Genomic DNA, 27,955 nt, shown 5'->3' with positions numbered 1-27,955 from the left:
CTGTTAAGGCTAATCGATAGAATTATATCTATTTATTTATATATTACAATCATAATAATTTATTTACAATACTTTTAAAAAGTGGCAAATTGTCATGACTTGTTAGTCTCATCAATTGAGAAGTTTCTATCAACTTGCTTAAGATAATCAACGCGTTATCCGTAAACAGAGAACGCTTTTGTCATAAATTCTAAAAATTAAGCTCTTTTTCTAAAAATTCTATAGAAAATTGGGCCATAGCATAGGAACTGTATGATTAGCTTTTTTTACAACCCGGTTGAATTCATAACTGTTAATTTTTCTACGCTCTCTTAGAGCTCAAAGAGTTCTGGATAGAAATCAAAAGTGACACCATCCTTGGACCAAGCTGATGAGAACATCAGGGCTTCAGCCACCATACTAGATGGACCACAACACAACACGGCAACTTTCGATTCACCCTCTCGAATAGCAGTCTCGAACATCCGTTCAAAATACTGAGAAAGATGCGGTCGACCCATTTTCAGATTCGATTGAATACTCGGGTGAACATTTCCCTGATCACGCTGACTCTCTTTTCTCACATCTGTTATGTGATAGTAAGTGTCTAACTGGCACATTGATTTTTCATTTCGTAATTGGTCCAGCAAATCGGGCTGGAAACTTGTGGGCAATGATTTTGGCAACTGTTGATCGTAATAGTCGTGGTCGAAGTTTAAAACAGCTTTAATCATGTGCACATCTCTTACTGACCAGATGAACATAATTCGTTCAATTGGCCTACCGTCTCGCGAGTTAGAAACCAAATCACTTGTGATGCTTTGAAGCGGAGTGACGCCTATACCTCCAGAGATCATCATGAACAATCGGCAGTCATCGTCATTGTGGACGTCGGACATGCCATATGGTCCATTTATGAAGACGGTGAGCTCCTGTTCTGAAGTCGCAGTTAAAGTGTCATGGAACCTTTTTGTCCAATCCCCCAGAACTCGCAGGTGAATTGTCACGTAGTCTTCGTCAGGTGCACTGGAGATGCTGTAAGCAACGAAGTTTGTCAACGAAGTTTTAAATTAATATTTTAAAGAGATTTTTAATTTGATTTTATTGTTTCAAAAGTGGAACCTGATCTAAACTATATTTTATGATTGGATAAATTGGATATTTTACCACTGTAAAGCATTTAATATTAACCAATCATAATCCATCTAACTAACAACCCACTTATTTGTAAGTGCTGAAATTACTTGCAATTTCAGCACCAGAGAGATTTGAATTTAACTTAGAAATTAATTGTCTCTCCAAGAGAACTTCAGCAGCCGCAATAAACCAGTATACCCTAGATCTATTGAGCCTAGCAGAGACTAGTTAAACACCCTGAGACTAGAAAGTATAAGAGTAAGATTAGGATCGGTATTAGACTAAGAAGTTGCACGAATCTATCCGGCCGAAAATAAGATAGCGTGACGAGCAGACGGTGTACCCTATCCGAAATTACTCTATGAGTTAACCACATCGGTTCTAACTCATCTGGTGCGAACATAAGTCTCGAATAAGACCTTAATAGCTTAGAATTAACCAAAAATAGATTAGAATTTAGACAAAACATTTTCAAAATATTATACGATAATAGTTTAATCGAAATGTCTCTACGACTCAATAGATCAGAGCCGATATTCCGCACAATAATAGAACTACCCGGAATTGGAAGAAGACCTCAAACAAAAGACGACATACGACAAAGTAGAAACTTACCATTTAGTTTTATGATTGTACGGCAAAAGCCAACACAAACTTTTGTATTTAGAATCTTATCAGCAATGAATTTAGATTTTCATTTGCAAACATAAAATTTTGAAGTCAATCTTCATGATCATTTCAGGCGCTAAACAAAATTATTAATGTACAATAACGATTGATAAAAAGATCTCAGATCGTTTTCTTAATTTCTGCAGTCTTATATAAAACAAATTTGAAAAATATTTATTGAAAATGAAAACAAAAATTAGTAGCATGACAATAAATTGTTAGTAATCATAAATCATCTGTTGTCCCAGCTTCATCACCTAAACATAACAGCAATCATAAGCTCACTAATATCCTTAAAATACTAAATCTTTTTTTTAAATAAATTTAAACCATTTTAAACTTAAATTCATTTAATTTTAAAATCAGATCATCAAGGCTTATCCTTGGATCTTAATTAATTTTTCTATTTCACTAAATTTAAAACCTGATCATCAAGGCCTATCCTTGGATCAAAAAGAACAATTTTGTTTTCCCACACCCACTTAGCAAGTGTCTAACGACCTCAAACGTCGATTCACTATCCAACCCTTCCAAAAGACCCAAAATTAATAGAAATTTTTAAATAAAACTAACCTTTCAAATTAAGATAAACAGTGAAGAACTTCGGTTATTCATCCTTCACTTGAACCCTCCTCTTACCAGACCCAGGATAGATCTTAGACTTAGTAAGTTTAAAATAGTATCTAACGAACTACTTGCGTTCTAATTATACCTGAACCTTGTGGATCGATTTACTATTCTCCAACCCTTGAACACAATCACTACCCCTAAGTAAGATTAAGTAAGTTAACACCTTAGCTTAGACTAGCCACGAGAAAGTAAGCAATCATTCTTCGGAATCGATATACTTTTCTCTCCAACCCTAAATAAAAAGACCCAGGTTAAGCTAACCAAAAAATCGTAAGGACTAACAGTCTAAGAAAATAGAAATACCTAACAACTTTTTGCATCCCTCATCCTAAGCCTTATGTCATTCAAAAATCTAGGAAATAAGCAAACAATCGTTTTACACAACTGTGAAATAGATAACAAAAAATACGATCTTGTAATCACACCTCATACACAAACAGTGGGATACATTAGAACAAAACGACAAACAATAAAAAGAAAAATTATAAACAAACAAAGACAAATCACACGAAAAAGTTTTTCAAAAAATAGAAACGCATTTTCTGAATCAGAAGCCAGCAGTTTAGATGAATTCTACAAATTAAAAGAATCAATTAATAAAAATTGTCCCATTCACGATCAATTATATTTTTCCGATTCAGAAACAACTTCAAATTCATCAAAAAGAGGAAAAAGAAGAAAAAAAGCAATACAAACACAAACCAGTACACCTGTATAACTGGAATCAACCAATTAGACACCTTGATAGCTATATATTAACAGTCATCAAACAGAAAAAATGAGCCACACTCAAAGTGACGATAGTCCAGATGACGAAGAGGTTTACCCCTTCCTCATAGATTCACCCAATGATAGAGGGCAACATGATTTTTGCAATAATTTACTCGTAAATTTGTTTGAACCCGGAATCAGTCCATGCGAAGCAGAATTCCCAGATGTAAAAATCAAAAGACAAATTATTGAACAATATTTGAAAGACATATGTAACTTAACACAACAATATGGAATCTACACCATAGAATTCAGCACACCAAATACGAATCATCGTAAATATGTAATTCAAACAGATGATCTTGAATTAGAATTTTCAAAAGTGTGCCTAGAATATATCAAAAGCATACAATATCATAATTCACAGTGAGCAAACTCTAAATTCACTAATGAAGTTTTTGCAATAATATATACCTATATCTCTATATTAGAAAAAACAAAATTTCAAAGTATTTCACCAACTGAAACATCCAAACATACCAAAGTACGAAATGAAATTGCATTATTTTCAACTTTTTTACAAATAATCAAAGAAAATTTCCTTAAAGATGATGTTTCACAACACACTAAACATGGTTTACAAAAAATTTTGGCATGGTTTATAATAGATTATTTCACACATAATTTAGACTTAATTTCACAAGCAAGAAAAAATTTCAGACCTCAAAATTCAAATGATGACACTGCCATTACAGAACAAGCAGACTACGTTTGGGACCCTGAATGGTCTCATCCTACATTTATAAATATCGCACAATCTATCCCAAGTCAAGCAATAAGTACAATATCTTATCACAGAGATTATGTAAAAGTAATACCATTAACCATTGATGCAATACCATTAAACTACAAAACATTTTTACCTGATACACGAAATAACAGTTTAAGTTCGACCGTCATACACAATGAAAACCTTAATGGAACTAGAAATCTTACACAACAAGATATTCAAACACCATCACACTTCATAAATGAAAAAATTGTCCAAGCAACAACAACTACACAACAAAGTATTTCACCAATACACCCAAATTTAACAACACCAAGAAATACAAATACTTCACTGGCACAAGTAACCTTACAATCAACCGTTAAACCTTCGGTTGCTCCAAAGTATTCACATATGGATTATCAAACATATAGACCAATGACAATACCGTCAAAAACACGAAAAACATTCACAAGAAACACCTTTGCAGAACATAATTATAATTATGCTCACAAACAAAGAACCAATCAACCTCCCCGAAAAAATACACAAAATTTAAATCACGTATGGTCTCATTATTGGAATCTCCCGAAAACATCAACAAACTCAGTAAATTTTCCAGATAATCCACAACCTACACAGGATTATACTGAAAATTACCCATTCTTTCAACAAAATAAAAATAAACAACATACACCATTTAATACAAACTATTTATCATCCGATGAAGATGATTATCACCAACCTGATATTTTTGCACCATATACTAAAGAATATCGCACACAAAGACCACGACAACCTCAACCATCTCGAAATATGAAAATTTACCCACAAAACCCAACAGATGTACAACATCCACAACAAATGCATATACAAAATCCATTTAACACACAATCTTTTCAACCAATACAACCACAAAATCCAATGTCAATGCATTCTTATCAACCAACTCAAATGCAAAATGAAATACCGCTCCCATATTACCTTCAGCAACACGAAATAACAAAAATCAACTTTCAATTTTTTTGCAAATGCCAAATGCCGCAGAATCACTACAGATGACAATGAATCCATACCTCATGGGTGGATCATCAATAAAATCCAATAAACCACTGATGGTATTTACAGGAACAGACCCTGAATATTCTGTAGAAGATTATTTAAATGCAGTAACAGCAAATTTAATTTTAAATATAGGACCTGAACCAATTAATACGCCACTACATAAAACTTGGATACATAGACGCACAGCATTGATACAAACAACCTTAGATGGCGCAGCTCAAAAATGGTTTCAGTATTACCTATAGAAATAAAATCAGACTGGAAAAGATTTACACAAGAATTTTCAAAAATGTTTGACTCCGAAAGAAATAAACAACACCAAAGAGTTTTATGTAATGAAATTCGCAGATTACCAGATGAAACTATCAAAACAATTAGCAGTACGCATCGAAACACTAGTTCGAAAAGCAAATTCACTTAATACACATGATTATAAAAACACAAAAATGACAGAAATTTTAATGATGACCTTAACACCTCAATTAAGGAAAATAGCGATAAAAAAGAGAGCATCTCATCCTTCCTCAATTCGAGAACCAGACTTAGATTTATGAAAACTAGTAGATAAAATAGAGCAAGCGGAAATCACAATGAATTTTGAAGAAACAGAAAATCTAAAACTACAATATGTTAATCGAATTGAAACAAACACTACACATAAAAATAACATACAGGAATCAGATACAGACCTAATTGAAAAAATCACTGGAATACTGAATATCTATGAAAAACATCCAAATTTTAAAGGCAAACCATCCTTCAAAAAATGGTGTAATTATTGCCGACGATACGGACACAGTATTTCCGAATGTAGACAAAAACAACAAGACAATCAGAATAAACCTCAAAAGCATAAAGAACCAAATAAATCGTTCTATCAAAACATGAAAAAAGACCAAAATCTACCAAACAAAAATATATATAGTAATAACAGTTCAGGAAAACCACTTCGGAACAATACAAATTACACAAGGAATCAATCACCATATAACTCAAGTTATAGAGGAAGATCACCAGAACGAAGAAATACACAAAACTCTTCACAAAATAATTATAATCGATCAAATAGTCGAAATAACTATTCGAGATCAAATTCCAATGCAACACAATTTGTTTCTAGATCCAGTTCCCAATCAAACCCAAGAAATAAACACTATTCCAATAATCAATCACGAAACTCATCATACAACAGAAACAGAAACTATTCACATAATAGAAATAGAAGTTATTCGAAGAATCGAAATCAGAATTACCCGAAGAATCGATCAAGAAATAACTCGTATAATAGATCAAACTATCACAGATCAAATGATAATTATCAAAACAGATCACAGAACAATTCACAAAATCGAAATTCAAGTTATAATAATCAATATAGAAATTATTCCCAGTCACCACATAGGAATAATAACCATTATAATAACTCTAAACATCGATACAGTAGTAGTACACCAAATTATCAAAGACATGTTAATCAAGTACAGTCAAATGAAGAAACATCATCAGACCCCCCAGGTATTGATGACACAGGAAGTAACGAACTACAACTAAATCAAATAAACTGTGGATCATCAGATACAGAAAGTGATACAGAAAATACCATCTCTGTAATTATGATAACGGTCAAAAACCTATCATATATGAACAACCTTTTACATCACATGTATATGAAAATCAATTGGAACTCCTTCACAATTTTTATATTAGACCCATCGATACTACACAAACTACACAAGAAGTAAACGAAATTAATACGGTAATTAAACCCGATGAAAAAGACAAAACACAGTGTTCAAACACAAATCATATTTATCAAAATATACAAAAAGAACAACCCAGAGAAAAAATTTGGAATATACCATTTCTCTTAGAAAGTCCAAGAAACAAAGAATTTCAACCACCAGATCTTGAAATTGATTTTTTAATTGATTCAGGAGCAGAATCAAACATAATTAATATTCCCACATGGAATGAAATCAAAACATTACATCCAAAATTAACGCCTCTTGCAATCTCTAGTAAACTAGCAACAGCACAAGGATCAACATTAGTAAACTATGGAAAAATCCAATTTTTCCTTCTCCCCACAAGAACAATGGAGCAAAATAAAATTCTAAACAAACCATTTAAAAAAATATTTCATATTACTGATATCAAGCACAATATCATTGGCATACCATTTATATCAAAATATATACCAACAATCAACTTCCTAAATTGTAAAATACTAATCAAAGATAAATACACAAAAACAAAAAATACAGCTCTAACATTTTTTCAAAGATTAAACAAACAACCACCATTCTTCTTAAAATTTTATCCAATTTATAACCAACAACGGAAACACTTGAAACCATTATCAGGAAATATATATAATTTTTCAATAAAACAAGCTCACCAGTATGAGAAAAGTCAAAATAAACAACAATTTTTTATGTCAGACTTTGAATTTAAACCTAGTCACAAGTTTTTCAAAATCACGATCTCATCTATAAAATATTTGAAAAACACGAATTCCGACATCATTTTGTTACACGTGTATAACAATACACCGTATCAGGTAACATTACCCCTAGGACTTTTAGGATATTGCGAAACAAACGCTACAATCTCACCCATACGTGAAGTAGCCTACCGCGTAAATAATATACTCCAATTATTAGATATTTGCCAATCCACAATTCTTGACGAAGAATTATCCATAAATAACATAATGAAAAGAGAAACACAGATTACTTCACAAAAACACCATATTTTAAACCAACGTTCAATATAACAAATTACACAATAGAACAACAAAAATTTTTAACGATGTTTAATTTTGAACACTCACAAATTACACAAATGGAATTTGACAAATTAGCAAAACAACTGTTAAATTATTCAACAGTCTACGCAACATCAAAATTTGACGTGGGAAGAACCAGTTCATCACTACATTTCCCGTTAAAACCTGACGCAGTTTTCAAAAAACAAAGAGCTAGTAAAGTACCAATTCATTTACACGACAAAGTAAAAAGATTACTTGATATTTTGGAACAATACAAAATTATCTCACCAGTAAATAAACAAGAACAACCAAAAGGTAACACTTTTATCAACCCTGTTATCATTCTAGCAAAAGGAGAATCATTAAAAATAGTTTTAGACGCTAGATACCTCAATTCACTAATTGACGAATCGAAATGCAATTGGCCTATTGAACCAATACAAGTTATCTTAACAAAAATAAATGGAAAATACTTTACAACCGCAGATATGAATAGTACATACAATCAAATGCCACTAGATGAACAATCACGACGTTTAACACAATTTGTTATCGGAAATCAACAATATGAATTTAATCGCCTTTTCTATGGAATTTCCATAGGACCAGCAGCATTTTCAGCTTTTATGAGTGAAATTTTTAGACCACTAATACTCAAGAAAAATGCAATCCCCTATTTGGATGATGTTTTTATGCAATCACAAACAAAAGAAGAAATGTTTACGATTTTAGAGCACTATCATAAAATACTTCAGAACAAAAATCTGAAGGCCGCTCCCAATAAATCACACTTCTTTTTGACACGAGTTAAATTTTTAGGACATAATATAGAAAGAAACACAATCACTCCATTAAAATCACGCATTGATGCTATTCAAAAACTTCAACCACCAACAAACAAAAAGAAAATCTAAGAATTCCTTGGAATGATAAATTTCTTAAGCAAGTACGTTTATAAAATGCAATTATATTTAAGACAGTTCTATAATATCCTCAGACAACAAAATAATTTTGAATGGACCACTAAACATCAAACACGATTTGAAGAAATTAAAAAACTTTTAACTGATCAAATTTCAAACACAATTCTAGATCCAAACCAACCATTTTATGCAATGTGCGCTGCTTCAAATTTTGGCATCGGCGCAGCATTACTACAATCACATAGTGGTACAAATAAAATGAAAGTTATATCAGCAAATTCCCGATTATTCACTCAAGCAGAGCTACGACTCTAATGAGAGAATGTACAGCTATAATTGATACACTTACAGAATATGAACTTCTGATACTTGGATCAAAACATCCAACAGTTCTATTCACAGATCATAAACCAATCATTTTTCTCTTTACACAAAAGTCAAATCTAAATCACCGAGTTTATAGATTTCAATTATTTCTAATGAAATTTCCAAAATTACATATAGTTTGGACAGCAGGAAAGAATCTTGCATTACCAGATACATTAAGTCGAAATACACCACCTGAATTACTTACACGAAAAACTACAGTTGAAATACCAAAAAATATAAAATTTTACCTTGCAAAAGACGAAATATCACCCCGACTAGAATGCAAATATGCAGTAAAAACCGACATTGACCAATCACAAATAAATAATCTACAACATTTCCCACTTTACTTAGATTGCCAAAATAATCACTACGAAGTTGATCTACTAGGAACATCAACTTTCAAACCAATTCCATACTCACAATGGATAAAAAATAACACCCAACAAAAACGAATAAAACACCACTCGTATAAAAAAGATATTTTTCCATTAATTGAAAAAAAAAATTAACTGATAAAATAAATTTATCAGGACCACAAACAAATGATTCAAAATACACAATAAATCAAGTTTTTGACCTCCATGACCCACTTGACACAATTCCCCTATCAAAATTAGATATTGACAATATTTTTTCCCTCCAACAGATAAAATTACACTTGAACTCTTAAAACAATATCAAAATCTTGACCCAGTAATTAGACAACTAAAATCATGGCACAAATACAAAACTAAGCCCATAAAAGCAAATACCACAATTTTAGGAAATAAAACACTCCTCCGATATTTCCCAAAATTTAAAAATACAACAATTAATGAAAACACAGACCTTCTAGAATATCAACAAATGATTCTACTGTTCCCTGTCTCCCTTTAAGTATGATACTAATAGCTTTTAACATTTCACATACACAAAATACTAAAGGACACTCTGGATCAGAGAAAACATATTCAAACTCTACACAAAATTTTTATTTCCCAAAAGCACCAATTTGGATAAAAGTATTATGCAATGATTGTATAATATATCAGCTAAATAAACCTTATCCAAATAAAAAAAAAACAGCACAAAAACAAGATTTTAAAGGACAAAGTTTATATTTTAACCATCGTATTTCAATCGATACAAAAAGACCAATTTCACCATCCTCTGAAGGAAGTTCCTACATTATGGTAATTGTTGATGCATTTACACATTATGTAGCACTCAACCCAGTACCACATTGTAATGTTTATTATGCTGACACAACACTTTATGAACACTGGATAGCTAAATTCGGATTACCCGAAATCTTAGTTACAGATAACGGTACAGAATTCAAAAAAAATGAAATCATCACACTATGTCACTTATATAACATCAAACATAAACCACGTATATCTCAAGCACCTTGGACAAACGGTTTAGTCGAAGGTATGAACCGTTCACTACAAGAATATCTTAGATGTATCATAAATGGAAATGATACAAGATACACAGAATGGTCAGCAGATGTAAAATTATTTCCCTTAGCATATAATTCACAAATTACGACAACTCTAGGAATGTCACCATACGAAATGGTTCTTAATCAAAAGCCACGTAAACCAATTATGTTTACAGCAAACTCTCATAAAAATGCACAAGGTTATTGCCAACCAAATAAAGACTGAGTTTGTTATAACCTACCTTTACACACGCATGATGAAGATCATTTTCATCACCCACAAATCCTTAAATTAGCCTCCGGCACACGCACCGAATGGATTTTAAATAGAAATAAAAACACAATGAAATTTACCAAAGAGTAACAAAAAAATTGTTACAAAGGCAAAACATTAACGAACAAATTAGTTCACGCTTTACACCAGCCTCAGATTTAAAAATTGGAACATCTGTCTTAATACCTAATTTTAATACACAAAAAGGAATTTCTAAAAAATTACAATTCCTTTGCAAAGGACCATACCAAATAATTGCCAAACCCACTGACGTAACATATAAAATTACCGATTCAAACCAAAAAGAAAATTTTCAACATCGGAACAATCTATTGCCTTACTACCCCAAAGAGTACGCACTACGCGAATCAACTCAATCATATTCTTTCACAAGTTTAAAAGTTAATCGAAATCATCCACATACGGAAAAAGAAATAGATGAACAAAACGACATTCATCATGGAAAACAAAATACAAAACCAACCACAACTCAAAACAATACAAAAAAGCTAGATCAAAAAATACCTCAAAAAGAAAGGAAAAATAGGAAAATGATTAAAAAAATTTTACTACCAGAACAAGTCGAGAAATCAAAACATAGAGAGTCATCACGACTTAGAAATCAACCACGTAAAAACTACAAAACATTCATCCCACAATCTAAAATATTAAAGAAAGTTGAGTTTCAAAAACAACTTTAATTTTAAAATCCTCGCACCTCTCGATCATATTGAATCTTCATTTTTCAAAATAACATGCTGACAAAACACGCAACAATTCTAGTTCAAATTCAGCCAATAGGACTCATTAAATCCGTCACCTTCTATAACTATAACACCAACCTATTAGACGAAAGATATTAAACTCCAGGCATATCTATATTTATAACTTTACAACCTCCAGGTCAAAAATAAGCAAACAACTCAGACTTGACAACTAAAAAAAATACCACCATAATATCATAACCCTCCCTTATCTAATAACGCAAAGATCAAGAATATTTTCCCAACTTAGACCTCAAAAGCCCTCCAACCAAAAATGGTAATTTAGCCTAAAGTAAAAATACGACCGTATTTATTTGGCCTAAAGTACAAAAATCTCAAAAATACCCCAGATCACCTGACAAATAAAAATAAAGCAAAGAGGACCTTCCGAACACCATAAACTTAGCCCCCAACAACTTTTCACAAAACTCAACCCACTGGTCAAAAAATAAATAAATAACTCGACCACACTTGAAAATCGCCCCAAACAACAAAAAATATTCGACCAAGAAATCGTTTCTTAAATGCTCTTCTCTCGATCAGTCAGTATCTTTAAAAATACAATTTTCAACATTTTCATAAACTTTTCACAATACTTAAACTTTTATTCATATTTCTCTTTGATACCTTTGAAGCTTTTATAATAATTTTAATCAATTTTGCAACATTTTTTAAATTTTCTACTCCCTATTTGAAATATATCTCCAACTTTCCAAATCATTGACATATTCACAGGTACGATAACCCAAAGTTTATTTAAATGATACGAACAATTTTTAGTAGAACAGATATTTTTTTACTATTTGTAATTTTTATAACATTTTTATCATCCCTATTATTGACAATGTGCAAATGTAAAAAAAAGGCAATAATTACATTCGCTTTAGCAACAATCCTTTTAATTCTTTTCCTTGACGAATACTACAATAAACATAAATTTTTTCACTAGAAAAAATCAATCAGAATACTTTCAAAAATTGCTAACCAACAATCACACAATCAGTCTTCACCGACATCGTCTCAAGAAAACCCGACAATACCTACAACTACACAAAACCCCCAAACATCCGCACGAATTTCTTTCCAAGATAACCCATACACTTTTGAAGAACGACACGCTCGCTTATCCGAACCATTAGAACCAGTTCAGCGACGGGCATCCCTAAGTGAACCGACATTTAATTTATACCCAACATTACCACAAGAATTAAGTAGAATAAGACACATTAGTCAAAATCAGAATGCAATTGAAATAAATAGACAAATTATACATCCACGACGAAATAGAAATTTTCAAACCCCCCGAGTTCATTTTGATATACCCCAATCCCCATCACCAATTACTCCAGAAAACCCAAATAGCACATTACCAGAAACCCCTACACTTCTTTCACAACGTAGCACCTCAAGTATACCCTCAGATTACTCAGGTTCAACACCAACATCTGAAAACATACGTGACAATCCCTTTAGCCCCCCCCCCCCCCCCCCAACCAAACATCACGACTACCATATTGGACAACACACTCATTCACACAAGGTGAACCAAATTTAATAAATGACCCAATAGATATTTCTACGGATACAACAACATCATCATCACTACCAGAAACATTATCACTACCATCAACACCATCAGTAAGCCAGGTTTCACCGACGCCTTTCCCCCTAAATTTTCCAAATAACCTCGACGCTAGATATCGAGAACAATCATCAACAAATATCCCTTTAAGATTAGATTGGAACACGTTCACAGCACCCCCACCATTATTTGGACAACATCCAGAAAGTAACCGGCTGCACAATTGGGCACTCAATAGACTACAATATAGACAAGACATCCACGAAGACATTCGTGACCATAACATTCAAATACTCCAACAAAATAGTCTACAATTAAAATTCGAAATCACGATTAAACTTCACAACATTGTTCAACATCCTTATGCTTACCCATTAAACCCGCCCAATATAACAGCTTAATCGCTACCACCACCATTTATAACAACTGAAGTAATATATAAGTACGACAGATATACCAAAAAGACAATTGGTTACATCACATTTTATAACCCATACTCAAGATTATCATACACATGTATATTCTAAAAAAACTGATATTTCATCAAATCTATTTTCTAATATTTTTTGATCAGAACACAAATCCTTCTCCTCGCACAGGACCCCAGGACTTATTAGTAACACACTACGATTGTGAAGAAAATGAACAAAAATTACTACTCAAATATACAAAAAATCAAGTATCACAATGCAAAACAGAACCACAAGCTATAGAAACTACAAATGTAATAGCGACACTGTATTCAAAAGCCCGAGCAACAACAGTCGCAGGATATAAATGTACAGCAACATTTTCCGAAAAGAAAGTACATTGTTCACAATTTTCAAACGGAAATAAAAACCGACTTGACCACGAATCATTCTACCAAAGTAATATAGAACGACTTCTACATCTAAATCCCGATGATTGTAAAAACGAGCTACTTAGACTAAATATCACAAGAAATAAAAACACCGACAGAAAACTAGTATATTTTCAAGTCTTTGCCGATCCTGTACATCAAGCAGAACTTGAAAGATATCAAGGACATATAAAACTAGATGAAAAATACCCATACAACGGCGCACACGGAAGATTAACTTCTGACATACACTATAATACTGGATACCATACATTGGAATAAATAATCCATCAAACTGCAAAGCAGACACAAAAATTAAAGGATATCAAGAAATAATGTTTTTCGATTGGAAAATACAACTCGAAAAAATACAACTCACACGAGATTTATCCGACAACACAATGATCTATCAAGGAATTAGATTACCTTGTAAAAACGATCAAGGTTATTGTGATCCTACTATATGGACACAAGCAACAATTGTTTGGTTTCCCGAAGATACATGCACAACATTTCAAGTAGCGAAAATACACGCTCGAATGATAAAATTTCACGAAAAATATTTTATAGAATCAATTCCTTACGAACATGTCCATCCATCACGAAAACAAAGTACTGACTTCCGAAATATCCATAATATAGAAAATAAATTAACACGTTTCCAAATATATCAAGAAACAGAAATCGCATGCAAATACAGGAACCCACTTTACAAAACACAATATTCTGAAATACTAGTTGAATACGAAAAAAGTTTCGACATGACCACTGGAAAAATATAATTTGACCCTTATGCCACAGGTCACCCTCTAAACGAAGGAACGTCATATATACCAGTTAACTTTCAAAAAAGCAATGGTCAACCTGGTGGAAAACTAAAGCCACATGACACTAAAAGTACACATTTACAAGAGCAATCACTAATGAATAACACTTATTTTGGCAATATCCACTATGATATCCACTTAGATGTGAAGTTAGACTACACGATTAGTCGAATTTTTCAAGAACTGTCACTCTCCGAATTAGATACACTTCACCAACTATGTGAATTAGAAAGGACACAAATCCTACAATCACTCGCACTAGCAGTATTAAAAATACCCTGCGCAGGATATTTATTGTCAGGAAATAGATCAAATTTTCTAGACTACGAAGGAAACATTTTATGATTTTATACTTGTACCAAAAAAGTATCACCACTATATGATTTTGAAGATAAACGCTGCTATAAAAGAATCCCTATATTTTATAAAAAATAAGGTATATTTTGTTGCCACACTTTCAAGACGAACATATTTTTGGGATACCGCAGTCCCATGTGGATCAGAAAATAGCCACAATGTAGTACAATTGAACCCTGATGAAGATAAATCTTATCTTCTTACTCCATACCCTACGTTAATGCAATCACTCAAAAAATTTTCACCCAAAAGCATCAGAGCTATTGCTCGTAATCCAAATATTGATTTACAATCAATTGGTATATATTCAAAATCAGATATCGAACACCACATTAGAACACAACAATTCCAAGAATTATTAACATAAATGGACACTATACAAAGACAATCAATTGATCAAACTTTACGAAAACTTGCCGAAACCGCAGGATTTGCAGATATTTATACAATATACAAGACTATATATACCTAAACGGTGAAAAATACAGACCACAAGATATTTCACCTATGAATATTTTTAGCTTTGTTACCCTAAAAAATGAAATTCTCGATTTTCTAGGATGGCCCTATTACATCTTAGAAAAATTAACTATCCTATACGCAATGTTTATCTTTATAGGATTTCTTTTTTCACTTTTAAAAGGAATCTAGAACACATGCGCTATACACACACAAGTAAATAGACAAGCAAGTGTAGCACGCATACTGTTTGCAGGATTTTTTGGAATTTTTTTTTCATCAATAAACAAAATTCTTCTAGACGCATAAATAAAAGAATATAATACAAAAATAGCGACAAGACAGAACACGTACGACGAAGAACATAATAACATAGAAGTAACACCTACCGCACCACAGTTGCCACCCCTACCACATAACCATCCCTTATCCTTACTCCCACGTAATTTCCGAAACCTAGCAAAAACACATAATCCAAATTTTAGACCAAATATATCGCAAAGTCCCATACAACATATAATGACACATCATTCACAAGATGATAATACATATGAACAAATTATAGAACAACCCCATACCACCGCTTTTCAGTCTCAAAATAATCATTTTTTTAGCCTACGATAAGCCGACAACTTGGATCCCTACACCGCTCAAATTCCCACCCAACCAACCTCCACACTCCAATCCCAATAATCCCACTTTTTGCTTTCCCACCACCCGATTTCCCAACTATTAATATATCATCAAGCACGAATTGGGATACTAACTCAAAAATTTCAGTTTTATACTCCATCTCACAACTTAATAACACTAATATAGAAACCCCTGACGAATTTGCAGACTCCGAACCATCTCCATCCAATAATTTTCAAAGCAACCCCTCAGTTTTTTCAAAACCCCCTTTTCAACCAACCCCACCAAATAATTCACTCCCATCCGTTTCCACTCCTTCTTATGCTTCGCAAGTAACCCCAACCTACTCTCCACTTCATTCCGACCGATCATCTAATAATTCTCCAGATACCCCCCAAATTTCCCAGGAACTCGATAATTTCATCACCCTACAACAACAGTTAATATACCCTAACACCCTCACCATACATCAAATTTCATCCACAACAGAATCCTCAAACCCTGCTACTCCTACACCCTCCTCAGCTTACACTGCATCATTAGCACAATCATCCACATCCACCGAAACATCTAATAGCACTAACCGAGCTTATCGCACTTTTAAAAGGAAATTCCCGAACCATCTATTCCCGACCAAACCAGGAACAGCTTGCGAATATATTAATCATCCACAACACACCAACACGAAAGATTTTCTAGCAATCACCTTACCCTCATTCCCACAATACACATTAAACACACCTAACGACACTAACGACACACGTAGTTTTGTAGATGAACATGTTTTAATGCCCACACTTCACTGGGCAGCATATTACTATTTTACTAATCCCCTTTGCCTGCCACTGTCTAGTACTCATGACGACATCGAAAAGAATAAAAATATGCTATATAGACTCACCGCAACACTAACACCTAGACAATTTACTTATGTAGGATATAAAAAATTACTAAAAACATTCACTGCACCTCGAGCTAACGAATTTACAATAGAATATTACGACCATTATATCATCCGAACTAATCAAGACCAATTTCTAGATGACGACCGCTTCGCTAACCCACAACTAACAGAAAAATTTTTCATCAAAACGTCATATGTATTCACACTTAATATTTTTGATAGAAAATATGATCACATCATTTCTGAAGCACTAAATGATATTCAACCTTACGAAAGTTTCAAAGACAAATTTCAGTTATTTTCACTAACTTTTCACTTCCTTGCACCACATGAACGCGATTTGCACTGTTCACACGACATTATGTTACGCACTAAACAGATTCATACATATACATACTATCGCTTCATACAAAATCATTTTGATTTACATACTCCATCAAGACAACCACACCATCGTTTTCAATTTTTTAACTCGAAGTACACTTCACCATTTTTTCTTAATTTCACTTATTGCATCAAGGATACTAACCTCCACGGCTTCCTCCGCAATTATGGCCCAATAACACAAATGTATATATTTTGTCCCATCACGAAGACCTTTAACGCCGAAGAATCCAGACCCTTCCTTCTCCCACATGAATTTATCCAGCCAATAGAAATCCCAATATTAGAATTCATTCACAATACTAAATATAATCACAAACATATGACTTCATTCAAAACACACCTTAAGAGTTTGCAGTAGGCACCGAAGAACTAAAAAACCATTAAAGCACTTCAATTGCTTTGGCCACTGCTCCAAACTAAAAACATCATTCGCATACTAGCAAAATTACTAACAACATCGGACATGATACACGACATATTCCCCCACGGCTTTTCCCCAGACGATTAACAGGTAATTATAAATTAAAAATTTTCTTCACTAATAAATTTAAATTAGTACTAACCATTCTTTATTCATGTTTCTTTTACATTTCTAGTCTTCATACCACGATCATCTGGAAAAAACAGAAAAGAAAAATAAAAAATAAACTTGTTAAAATTCTTATAAACTTCATTAATATTCTGCACAAAATAATATAATAAAATTCATACCAAATGTAGTAAATTAATTTATAAATTGTTTCCCCATGAAGCAGTAAATTCAATTACGATGAAAATTTATAACTTTAAATTTTCCCAAAAAAGCAGTAAATTTGAAATTCTATGTAATAAATTGATAAAATGAAAATGCAGTACTAACCTTTTGATATTTTCATTCACTCGCACAAGAATTCTATCCAAACTCGCACAGCTCGCCCACGAAGAATTGTTTAAATAATGGTTTTGAGTTTCAAGTTTTAACATTCAACAACTCTAACACGCGATAACAAGTTTCAAACTTTCCTTTAACCCAGTTGGAAAGGAATTATATACTAAACCAAACTAACCAACGCAGCTTACTAAACACCACAAATCATAAAATAGCAGCATGACTAAGAAAAGAAAACCAACGGTACCCAAACCGGATTAACCCAGTTTAAAACTGGATAATTTATTCTTTGAAAGACTATTATAAAGTCTAAGAAAGAAATAATAAAACACAAAAAAGTCGCAAGACAAACCCATACCAAAAACAATTTGATTTTTGAAAAAAGGACACAACCAAAGAAACATAAGAAAAACCAATATAAACCCAACATAAAACGTTATCACATAACAGGACCTCTCAAAGAAACAGCATGAAATCATACTCCCACTCCTGGCCTAACCCACCAGAGAGGACGTCCTGAGCATGCTCTATAGCCGGCCTAACCCACTGCGCTACATCCACGCTTTGTGACCACACTTCTTTTTTTAATAGAAGGTACTCAAGGGTGAGTAACTCTTCAAAATAACCAAACTAAAACAAAATGCTTTTGTGAAAACAACTAACTAAATTCATGATTAAAAAACCGAACTAATAAAATTTTATAAAAAGTAAATCAAACCTTGCAGTATATAGATCAACACACAACAACAAAGACGAACATCCAAAGACAAAATGATTCAATCACATTCGAACAAGAATGGCTAACTACAACCGATATGCCGTCCACAATCACAGCTCAAAGGATTTAGAGTACGACTTGACTTCGCAGAAAAGGACTTCATTGAACTAGACCAATGACCACCTCGATGTTCAAGTATACGTACAGATCCGAGTTACGAGGCATCCCTTCCACACACGATCTCCACGCCATTCCCAGACGAGGTTGAACACAAAACAAGTTCTCTACATAATACAGAAAAACCCGTCATAGCAAACCATTTTGAAATCAGATTGATTTCATTGGGGAACACAGTCGTTGTCACAAGACGACACAACGATTGATGTTCCTAACTCCAGCGTCCTGGAACTTCTTTAACAAGAGGAACCGGACAAGAATATGATGTTCACCAAATACCAACGTTCATCATCCATCCTTTGAATTGCAGAAAGATAATTCTAAAAACTCTGTAAAACCCGGATGGGTGGAACGTGATCTAAACTATATTTTATGATTGGATAAATTGGATATTTCACCACTGTAAAATATTTAATATTAACCAATCATAATCCATCTAACTAACAACCCACTTATTTGTAAGTGCTGAAATTACTTGTAATTTCGGCACCAGAGAGATTTGAATTTAAATTAGAAATTAGTTGTCTCTCCAAGAGAACTTCAGCAGCCGCAATAAACCAGTATACCCTAGATCTATTGAGCCTAGCAGAGACTAGTTAAACACCCTGAGACTAGAAAGTATTAGAGTAAGATTAGGATCGGTATTAGACTAAGAAGTTGCACGAATCTATCCGGCCGAAAATAAGATAGCGTGACGAGCAGACGGTGTAACCTATTCGAAATTACTCTATGAGTTAACCACATCGGTTCTAACTCAAAAGTATTTGTTTTCTGAGAAGATCCAAATTAAAAATGAAATTGCTAACATTCAGTAAATCCACAACTGCATGTCTCTAAATGAAAAGACTAAAACAATAGTACAAAAACTGAAAAAAATTAAGTATTTTAACATATTGGTAGGAAGTCCTCATATGATTAACCAATGGCTTGGTTCTTTACATGGGTAATTACTCTTTACACTTTGGGTTGTACCATATGTCGGGGGGATTGCATAGTTTAAGAGATGCAAAGTAGCCAACCTGAACAAATGCCATTCAAATAAAGAGACCTTTGGCAACAGAATACTGACATGCTGGCCCGACTTGTAGTTGAAACGACCTTTGCTGAACTTAATTTGGATGACGTCACAAGGAAGTCTCTTAACGAGACACTTTCGACTGTTTTTCTGGTTCCACAGAACTATGAGAAGCTTCATGATGAAATCGGCAGTCCAGAAAATGACACCGAAAGCCGAAATCGTTGATCCATGAAGAATTGACATCACAAAAATACCGATCGCCAAGATTAGATGAATTCGGTAGAATGCTTCGTAGAAATACTTCCTTATATAGTATAGGGCAAAAATGACGATGGCGAAAATGAACCCGGCGAAAACCCACCCAGTCAGAATGGCGCCATCTTCATCTTCGTGTTCTAAATAAAAAAATTGCTTCACTTGCAATCTTACTATTATCTCAATATTTGAATGAAACTTTCTCATTTTAGCCATCGCTTTCTCAGCAAAAAAAAAAGATATATAAACAAAAACAAAATCGTTTGTTGCAAAAAACTTAGAAAATAGGAAATTGGTTGAAAATCAATATGCTAATTTCTTGACCTTGACTTTAAGGAAAAAAATTATCGGAGTAGATAATATAAAAATAGGAACTGAAGATGTTCAATACGCCTCTCTACTAAATACGTGGACATATGGACAAAAAAGATTTCGAAATTCATATTGACTTTGTTTATTGACTCGTCAAAAAATGAATATGTTTTGTGGGTAGCTCTACCCATAACGTGACGTACAAACCACAGCACAAACATTTAATTTCTATTTCAGCCAAAAATGCAACATGATGTTGTAGTGTACAGCACAGCTAGTAAAACATCAATGAAAAAACAATCTTGATGTAAACTGACAAATGTCTATTGAATAATCTTAAAGCAAAAATTTTCACTGAATGTTTGACCTAGCAAACATTATGGCTGCTCTACAACCGATAACATTTGATATAAGCTAATTGGACAAAAAATGGGACATTTTAGAATTTTTTGAGCATCTGCAGATTTTTTTTCAAGATGCAAAACATGCTAAAAGACAATACTTCAAAAGTTTACCTCAAAAGGAAATCAAAATGATTTGTCTTGCTACTGCTTACAACAAATTTTTCTAGTTTGGCTTTTGGTTCAGAAATATTATCTGAGAAAAAATTGTGCTGCTGCGTTAGAGCAAACAATATTCTCGAGTGTTGTAGATTTATTCAAGATTTGACTCAGTTTTTGACACTTTGGTTCAAAAATGGGCAAATTGTGAAATGTATACAATAGACCACGAAAAAAGCGAATAACTATTGTTTGTGAAAACTGGCATGCTACTTGGAATAGAGAAAACTGCCTAGCGTGACCTTCAGTTCGGACTGTAATTTTTTCGAAAAAGATCCTCAGAAGAATCCAGAGAGATGACCTTCCGCCACTATAGCCAGTGAAATGGCAAAAAATTAACGCCAAAACGCCATTTGGATGTAATAATTTTAATTTTGGTAATAAGTTAGTCTTGTGTTTTGAAGTTTTTTTTATACTTGTCAGTACAATTTTCAATTCAAAAATTTTTATGCTCGTCGACACAATTTTCAAACTTGAAATTTTTATACTAGTCAATACACCGCTTTTATTTCGGTTTGGATTAAAGCTGTCTATCGTAATGATTTTTGACGCTGATTTAGTTTAATAAACTAAAATACTATTTTTCGTGCAAATTTTTCCGATTGAAAAATTAAGGTCAATTTACAAACCTCCGTCCCTTCGAACCCTTCTGTCATGTTCATCTTCTTCTCCTTCTTCTTCTTTTTCGCCTGCCAGACCGTGAACAAGTGACGTCACAACCGCAATCACAGCGAACAGCTTGTGCAGTAGGAGGAGTCTGTCGTAACTCACTCCAGAAATGAAAGTGACGAGTGAGTTCTTGGAACTATTCAAACACTGTTTTTTTTTCTAGTGATGTTTAGAGTCAGTTTGCATTTGATTCAAAAACGAGTCAAAATAAACTGCGGCGGGTTTTCGCTTCTTGATAGATATCAAATTGAATGTGCTGTATTCCATTCAAAAATTCTTCTTTTTTTCGAAAACACAATATCTTCTTTACAAGTTCAAAAGTTGAGCTGAGTATGAACTGAATGTCTCTTAGAAATTTTTCTTGAAGTAGTTTTTACTTGTGTTTTGCATTTATTTGTGATAAGCATTTTGCAAACTTTGATCTCAATCGCCAATCAGAATAATTTTGAAAATTACTTTTGAAGCTTAGATAACAAATTACAAGAAAAAAATTTGTTTCAACTCTGGCAAATGGCTAAAAATTTTAAAAAGGGCGCCAGACGAAAAAAAACAGCCCTGAATAGAAACGTGAAGAAAATGGACCAGGCTGCCACCGACCCTGTAGCTTCATACTCGCAACACGACAGAGATGTAAAGAGAGAAAAAGCAAGGATGACTCCCGGAATCAGAATCAGCTCCCCCAATGTAATTCCATAGTCCCATACATCAATCACCCTGAAACAGTACTGGAGTTTTGTAGGAAATTTATTTTTTTTCATAGTATTCTGTTCAATATCTATCGGAAGATCAACAGACCTGAAAAACCCAACAATCCGAGCCAATTTATTTTATCGGTTGAAAAAACAAACTCGAATTTCTTGACCAAGCTCAGATTGCTTAGATTGTTCTGCTGTAGTAGTTAGCTCACTATTTCGTGGAGCTGCCAATGATAAAAAAGACCAGTATTAGATGCTGGAGAGACTCAGGGGGTTGGGCGAGGCAAAAAAAAATTAAATTTATCATTAAAATTGACATGATGGTCAGTCAATAAGCAGAATGTTCTAAGAGCAGAAAAATACCAGTTTTTATAAGCTAATCGGTAAATTAAGTATGAGATTTGTCAATATTACCAAAAAGACAAATATATTGCACCTAATTTAAGCAATCTGATCAAGGTTTTTTGAAGTTTAAAAAACAAATTTGATGAATATATTCAGTTCTGGTATATTTTATTTATTTTCTTGGTATTATTGGCGTTTTTAGTAATTGCTTAGTATCAATTAGCCCGTATAAATCGATAAAATATATATATTTTTTCAGCTTTTCTTTTGTTGCACTCATTCTACTTTTAGACCATTCTGCTTATTGCTATTCCTTCATTGATATAATCAGTGCATAAGCAAAACATTTCCATACAAAACAGTCCAATACAGAATAGTCCAAAAATCATGTTATATAGGAAAAAACAGTCCAACACAAAACAGTCCGGTTTAAGATCGCCGGTGGGTGCGCTTGCGGCAATAACCGGCTCTAAATTTTGTATGAAGTCCGACCCTCTGATGGCAATTCGCAACACGTTGGCGCGACTGCGGCGGACAATATTCTGTGCTATGTTTGTTGAACAATGGACAATTCTCGGCTTGTTAGAACAATTATTACTTGGGACTGTTTTTCCGACTGTTTTGTATCGGACTGTTTTTTGGCTCATTTTCATACATTTCCGGCCTGTTTTGTATTGGACTGTTTTGTATGGGACTGTTTTGTACAGACACGATATATTCAACCTAAATAGGCCTTTTTCATGGTTGCTGTTACACACAACCCTCAGTCCGGACTGCTTAACTCAATCAGATTTTTTTTATTTGAACAGCCAATGAGATTGAAGAGCTTAATAGGCAAGAAAGAAACTGCCATTAAATGTTCTAAAAGTGAGGAGGAAAACTTTTCGAAATTTTTTGTACATAATGCCCAAAATTATCCGACATTCTCCAAAAAAGCAATCTGCCCAGTCGAAAACTATTTGGCATGGCTGTGTAAATAGTATTGGAGCTGCAAACCAATATATTCATAAAACTTAAATAATCGAAAATTGCATTTCATTTTTGAGAATCTACTGGTTGAAAGCATTTCTAGATCATTCTAGAAAACTTCAAAACATGTTTGTGTTATATCTAACTCAGCTCAAAAATCAATCTTTAGAGGTAATATTTTAAATGAACAACTCTCCAGAATGAGCTGTCGAAATTACAACGTTGAAAATTGTATGGACATTTGTATCCACGTTTGGGCAGAAAAAGTTCTTTAAAGGATGCCTCAAACGATTCAAGCTTGTAGTGAGACTATCAAAAGATTGAAAAATTGACACTAATCGAGAAGCAAAATGGGATTAATTTTGCTATGCTTGTTTCAGTGATCACTTAAGGGTAAAAAGATATTCCTAAAAATATATTGTTTTTAGTTCAAAAAATCACTTCATAATTTTTTTTTCTATCTCCGAGCAATGTTTATTTCCTTTTAGAGGAATTTACCAAATAGAAATCACGAACTTAAACATGGAACTTCAAAATTATCATCTAAAATCGAGCGGAGCAGAGCAAAAATTGTGGGGAAGAAGAAAATCAAATCATTCAATGGTACAAAAAAAAACAGATTTTTTTTTTCAGCTAGCAAACTGTTTTGAGCATTTAAAAACAAATATTTGAAAACAGTTTTCAATGTAAATTTTTTTTACATGCATACAATTAAGCATACAAATAAACTATGATAATTCCCAATGCTCCATTTTGCTAAATATTTAAGGTCAATTTTTGCAGTTTTGAAATTTTGCTACTGCTCGTACCCACGCGCGCGCTGCTAATCCCCATTACCTCTCAAAAAACCAACTTCTAACACCAAACGCTGGAAAAGGAAGATAGAAAAATCAAAATTAAGCATTCAGAAAGGTCAAACAATTTCAATGAAAATAATGAATGCGGGAAATATAAAGCAGTGTTAGCCGAAATAAGCTTTTCTTTTCAAAAAGGAACTCATTACGCGTTTAGATGATTCTGATTGGTTTATTTTTTCCATTTTTGGCTTCTATTTGATAAATAGCCACCAAATAACTCAACATTTTTGGCCCATTTGGATTTGTTTCAACTGTCAACTAATTTTTAGCCAAAGCCCAAAAAACTTTGTGTGCCATTCTTTTTTTTATAATTTCGACCTTAAATTTCAATTTTGTCTTCAGGTGTATTTTGTTTTTTTCTTTTTTTTTTCCTCAAAAAACCAGATACTTAAATTAATCAACGGATTGGACTCTTATTATATCACCATAAAGCCCTTCTAGTCGCAATTCGAACGACCTTTAAAAAGTTTCGAAAAGTTTTCGCAATTTTTCAAAAAAAAATTGCAGTGCCGAGAAAAACTGGTTGTTTTCAACCAGTTGATTCAGTTATGTAAGGATATAAATAAATGAAATTGAATTCAACACTTTGAGTAGAAAATCTTGAATATAGACTTTCCATTATTCTTGTTTCAATATTGCCGGTTCTTGTTTGAATATCGCAATATACTCTTTTTACCCTGAAAACCCGTAGATGTTAGAACTAAATTCTCTTGTTTGCGAAGTAAACAATTCACTGAACTAAGTGTTGCTAATTACTAGACTTTGGTGAAGGTCTTTGATTGCTCCTCATTTTCCATCCAAAGGAAAAAAAATTTGGCAAAAAAATAGGATCCTATTTGATCTATGATTTGATTATATTCGACTCATGATTCGACCCTGTTTGACGCACGATTAGTAGATTTTTATCTCGAAATGAGACTTCAAGGTGGGCCAAAACTTAGACATTATTTCAACATTTGATCAAATCATGAGTCGAGGACCTCAGCGAAGGCAGCAAAATTAGTTCTAACATTTCGTTCACTGATTAAAGGATGCGACGTTATCTCGTTTTGGAAAAACGAGCGAATCTGGAAAATGCATCCGGCCGTTGCCTTGAGGATGCACAGTTCAGTGCATACTAACCGATGGTGGAACCATTTGAGCAGATTCCATCTGAGCTTGTAGAACAGTCTGGGTGGCTGCAACAGATTGGTCAAAGGCAATTCCGCTCCCATGTTTTCAAACGATTTCCACTTTTTCTTTCCCTCTTGTCTGGATGTGTTCTGAAACAAAGTTGGCTGATACTTGAAACGTGAATTTAAAGCATAGTTTTTAAACCCAAAACTTGTTTTTTTTAAGTAAATTTACCATTTTAAAATGTATTAGTAATAACCAAAACCAAAGTTTGCGAATCAAGGCAGACGTTTTGAGCTTGATTAGACACGGAAAATACCTAATGGTCATTTTAGACAATATGGTACTCAAATGCCCTCAATTTACTCTCGGAAGTCAATACCCGACCTCTCTGCCTCAATAAAAGATCTTCTTGATTCAACATTAGTAGCTATCCTCACTGTGAGTTTTCTTTCAATGGATCACTTACCATTCGTGGAGTTGACTCAATGTCATTTTTTGCCATCAACTCAGAAGGTGCCACTCTGCTTGCACCCAGTCGATTTCTGGACTGCTGCTGGTTGCTGGCGTTGCCGTCATTACCCTGTCCGAGAGCAGTCCTTCGGAAAAATCAAGTTAACCCAACCCCTAGGAGAGTTCGGAATTTCAAATAGTCCGTAGAAAAAAAAAACAGTTTTTTTAAGTGTCAGCTTGCAAAACTTTTGATTCCGTCCCTGATTGATGTGATATATTTCCGATGGTCAATCTCAATTACTTGGAAAGCGACCGAATACTTTTGTCTCAGTAGCTGGAGTTAATTCTTGTTTTTGCATGCCTCAAAATTGATCGGCTAAAATTTCGGCTCTTTTTTCACCATCACCAACCACCCCCCCCCCCCCCCCCCACCACCCCCATCTCACATAGGCATCAATTTTCTTGGTCTAACGGTAGGTTTTTTACAAGGTTGAGTATCAAGACCAAATATGTTTGCCGTGGCCTAAAAATCTGCTTAGCAAAATTTGAACCAGTCGAAACAATGTGAACAAAAGATGCCGTATAAGTTTTCACAGCATTGAAGAGCCAAAAAGACCCGAAAATCGTAGAAAATAATCAAAATTTGTTCAATGTGCATGGGTTTATTTAAGTGAAAGCAAAAGTTTTTGGAGGAATTAGAAAGTTATCTTGATTCCCTTTGGAAGTTCAATGCAGTTCCATTGCTTATGCTGTTTCCCGCCTGTTCTAGCCCTGCTGCATTCCCATTGGTCAATCGGTAGTCTGCATCTGCTTCGAATGCCAAGTTGCTGTTGCCATTCGTATTCGTAACTGCTCTGCCGTCTGACATTTGATCTGTCGGTTACTTCCCGCACCGGAGCTTCTCGGATAAAAATGATGATTGAGATTATTGAATAATATGAGATGATTGAGCTCGAAAATGATTGAATTATATGAAAAATTATTTGCGTTTAGAGACTTACTATGTCGAATATCTTCTTGGTCTTTTTCTGATAACGTAAACGCGACCTTAAAAGGAAGATCAAAAAGTGATTGAAGTCTCTGCAGAACAATGTTCTCAGATGTTTTTTAACCAGAGAAAAAATAAAGAGAAAAATTTGATTAGTACGAGCGTGTTGTATTGACTTTAAAACACGGCCACAAATATTGCTCAAACGATCAAAATTTACGCTCACAAAAAACGTAGCTTTTAAAAACCATTCAATTTTTTACAAAGCATGGCTCTTTAGTAATTTTACGGTCACGAAAACAACAAGATAACTTCTTGACAAGTTAAATCGAAAAGTATAGAACAATATATTTAATCTCTTCATTGCAATTGTATGGCATTTATTTTACCTCTGTCGTTGAAAATTTTATTGACAATCTATGGCACAAGAAACATTCAAAGTTTTTATTAGAACCTTCACGAAGGATGGTATTTCATAC

The 27,955-nt window shown here is 33.6% G+C and overlaps 1 protein-coding gene across 1 annotated transcript; it reads right to left on the bottom strand.

Moving 5' to 3' along the window:
• Positions 1–15: 15 nt before the first annotated feature.
• On the bottom strand, positions 16–27,736 carry LOC134851767 (superoxide-generating NADPH oxidase heavy chain subunit A-like). Its single transcript, XM_063867995.1, has 8 exons — positions 27,490–27,736; positions 27,208–27,386; positions 26,505–26,637; positions 26,045–26,184; positions 22,614–22,770; positions 22,017–22,194; positions 20,262–20,655; positions 16–1,014 (listed from the first exon to the last, which is right to left on the bottom strand). The coding sequence occupies exons 2-8, from the start codon at positions 27,354–27,356 to the stop codon at positions 312–314; spliced, it is 1,854 nt and encodes a 617-aa protein (XP_063724065.1). The 5' UTR covers positions 27,357–27,386; positions 27,490–27,736; the 3' UTR covers positions 16–311.
• Positions 27,737–27,955: the final 219 nt, after the last annotated feature.

Source organism: Symsagittifera roscoffensis, chromosome 7, assembly GCF_963678635.1.
Source record: "Symsagittifera roscoffensis chromosome 7, txSymRosc1.1, whole genome shotgun sequence".
NCBI classification, from domain to species: domain Eukaryota; kingdom Metazoa; phylum Xenacoelomorpha; order Acoela; family Convolutidae; genus Symsagittifera; species Symsagittifera roscoffensis.
The sequence above is the reverse complement of the archived record's forward strand: the minus strand, read 5'-3'. Positions and strand labels throughout refer to the sequence as shown.

Bases quoted from the DNA above. Each gene is read 5' to 3' on its own strand.
- LOC134851767 (XM_063867995.1), bottom strand. From the start codon at position 27,356: ATGTCAGACGGCAGAGCAGTTACGAATACGAATGGCAACAGCAACTTG. The intron at 26,185-26,504 runs GTAAGTGATCCA...ACTTTGTTTCAG, and splicing joins TTGAGTCAACTCCACGAATG to AACACATCCAGACAAGAGGG. The intron at 1,015-20,261 runs GTTGGCTACTTT...CGTTGCTTACAG, and splicing joins TTTGAATGGCATTTGTTCAG to CATCTCCAGTGCACCTGACG.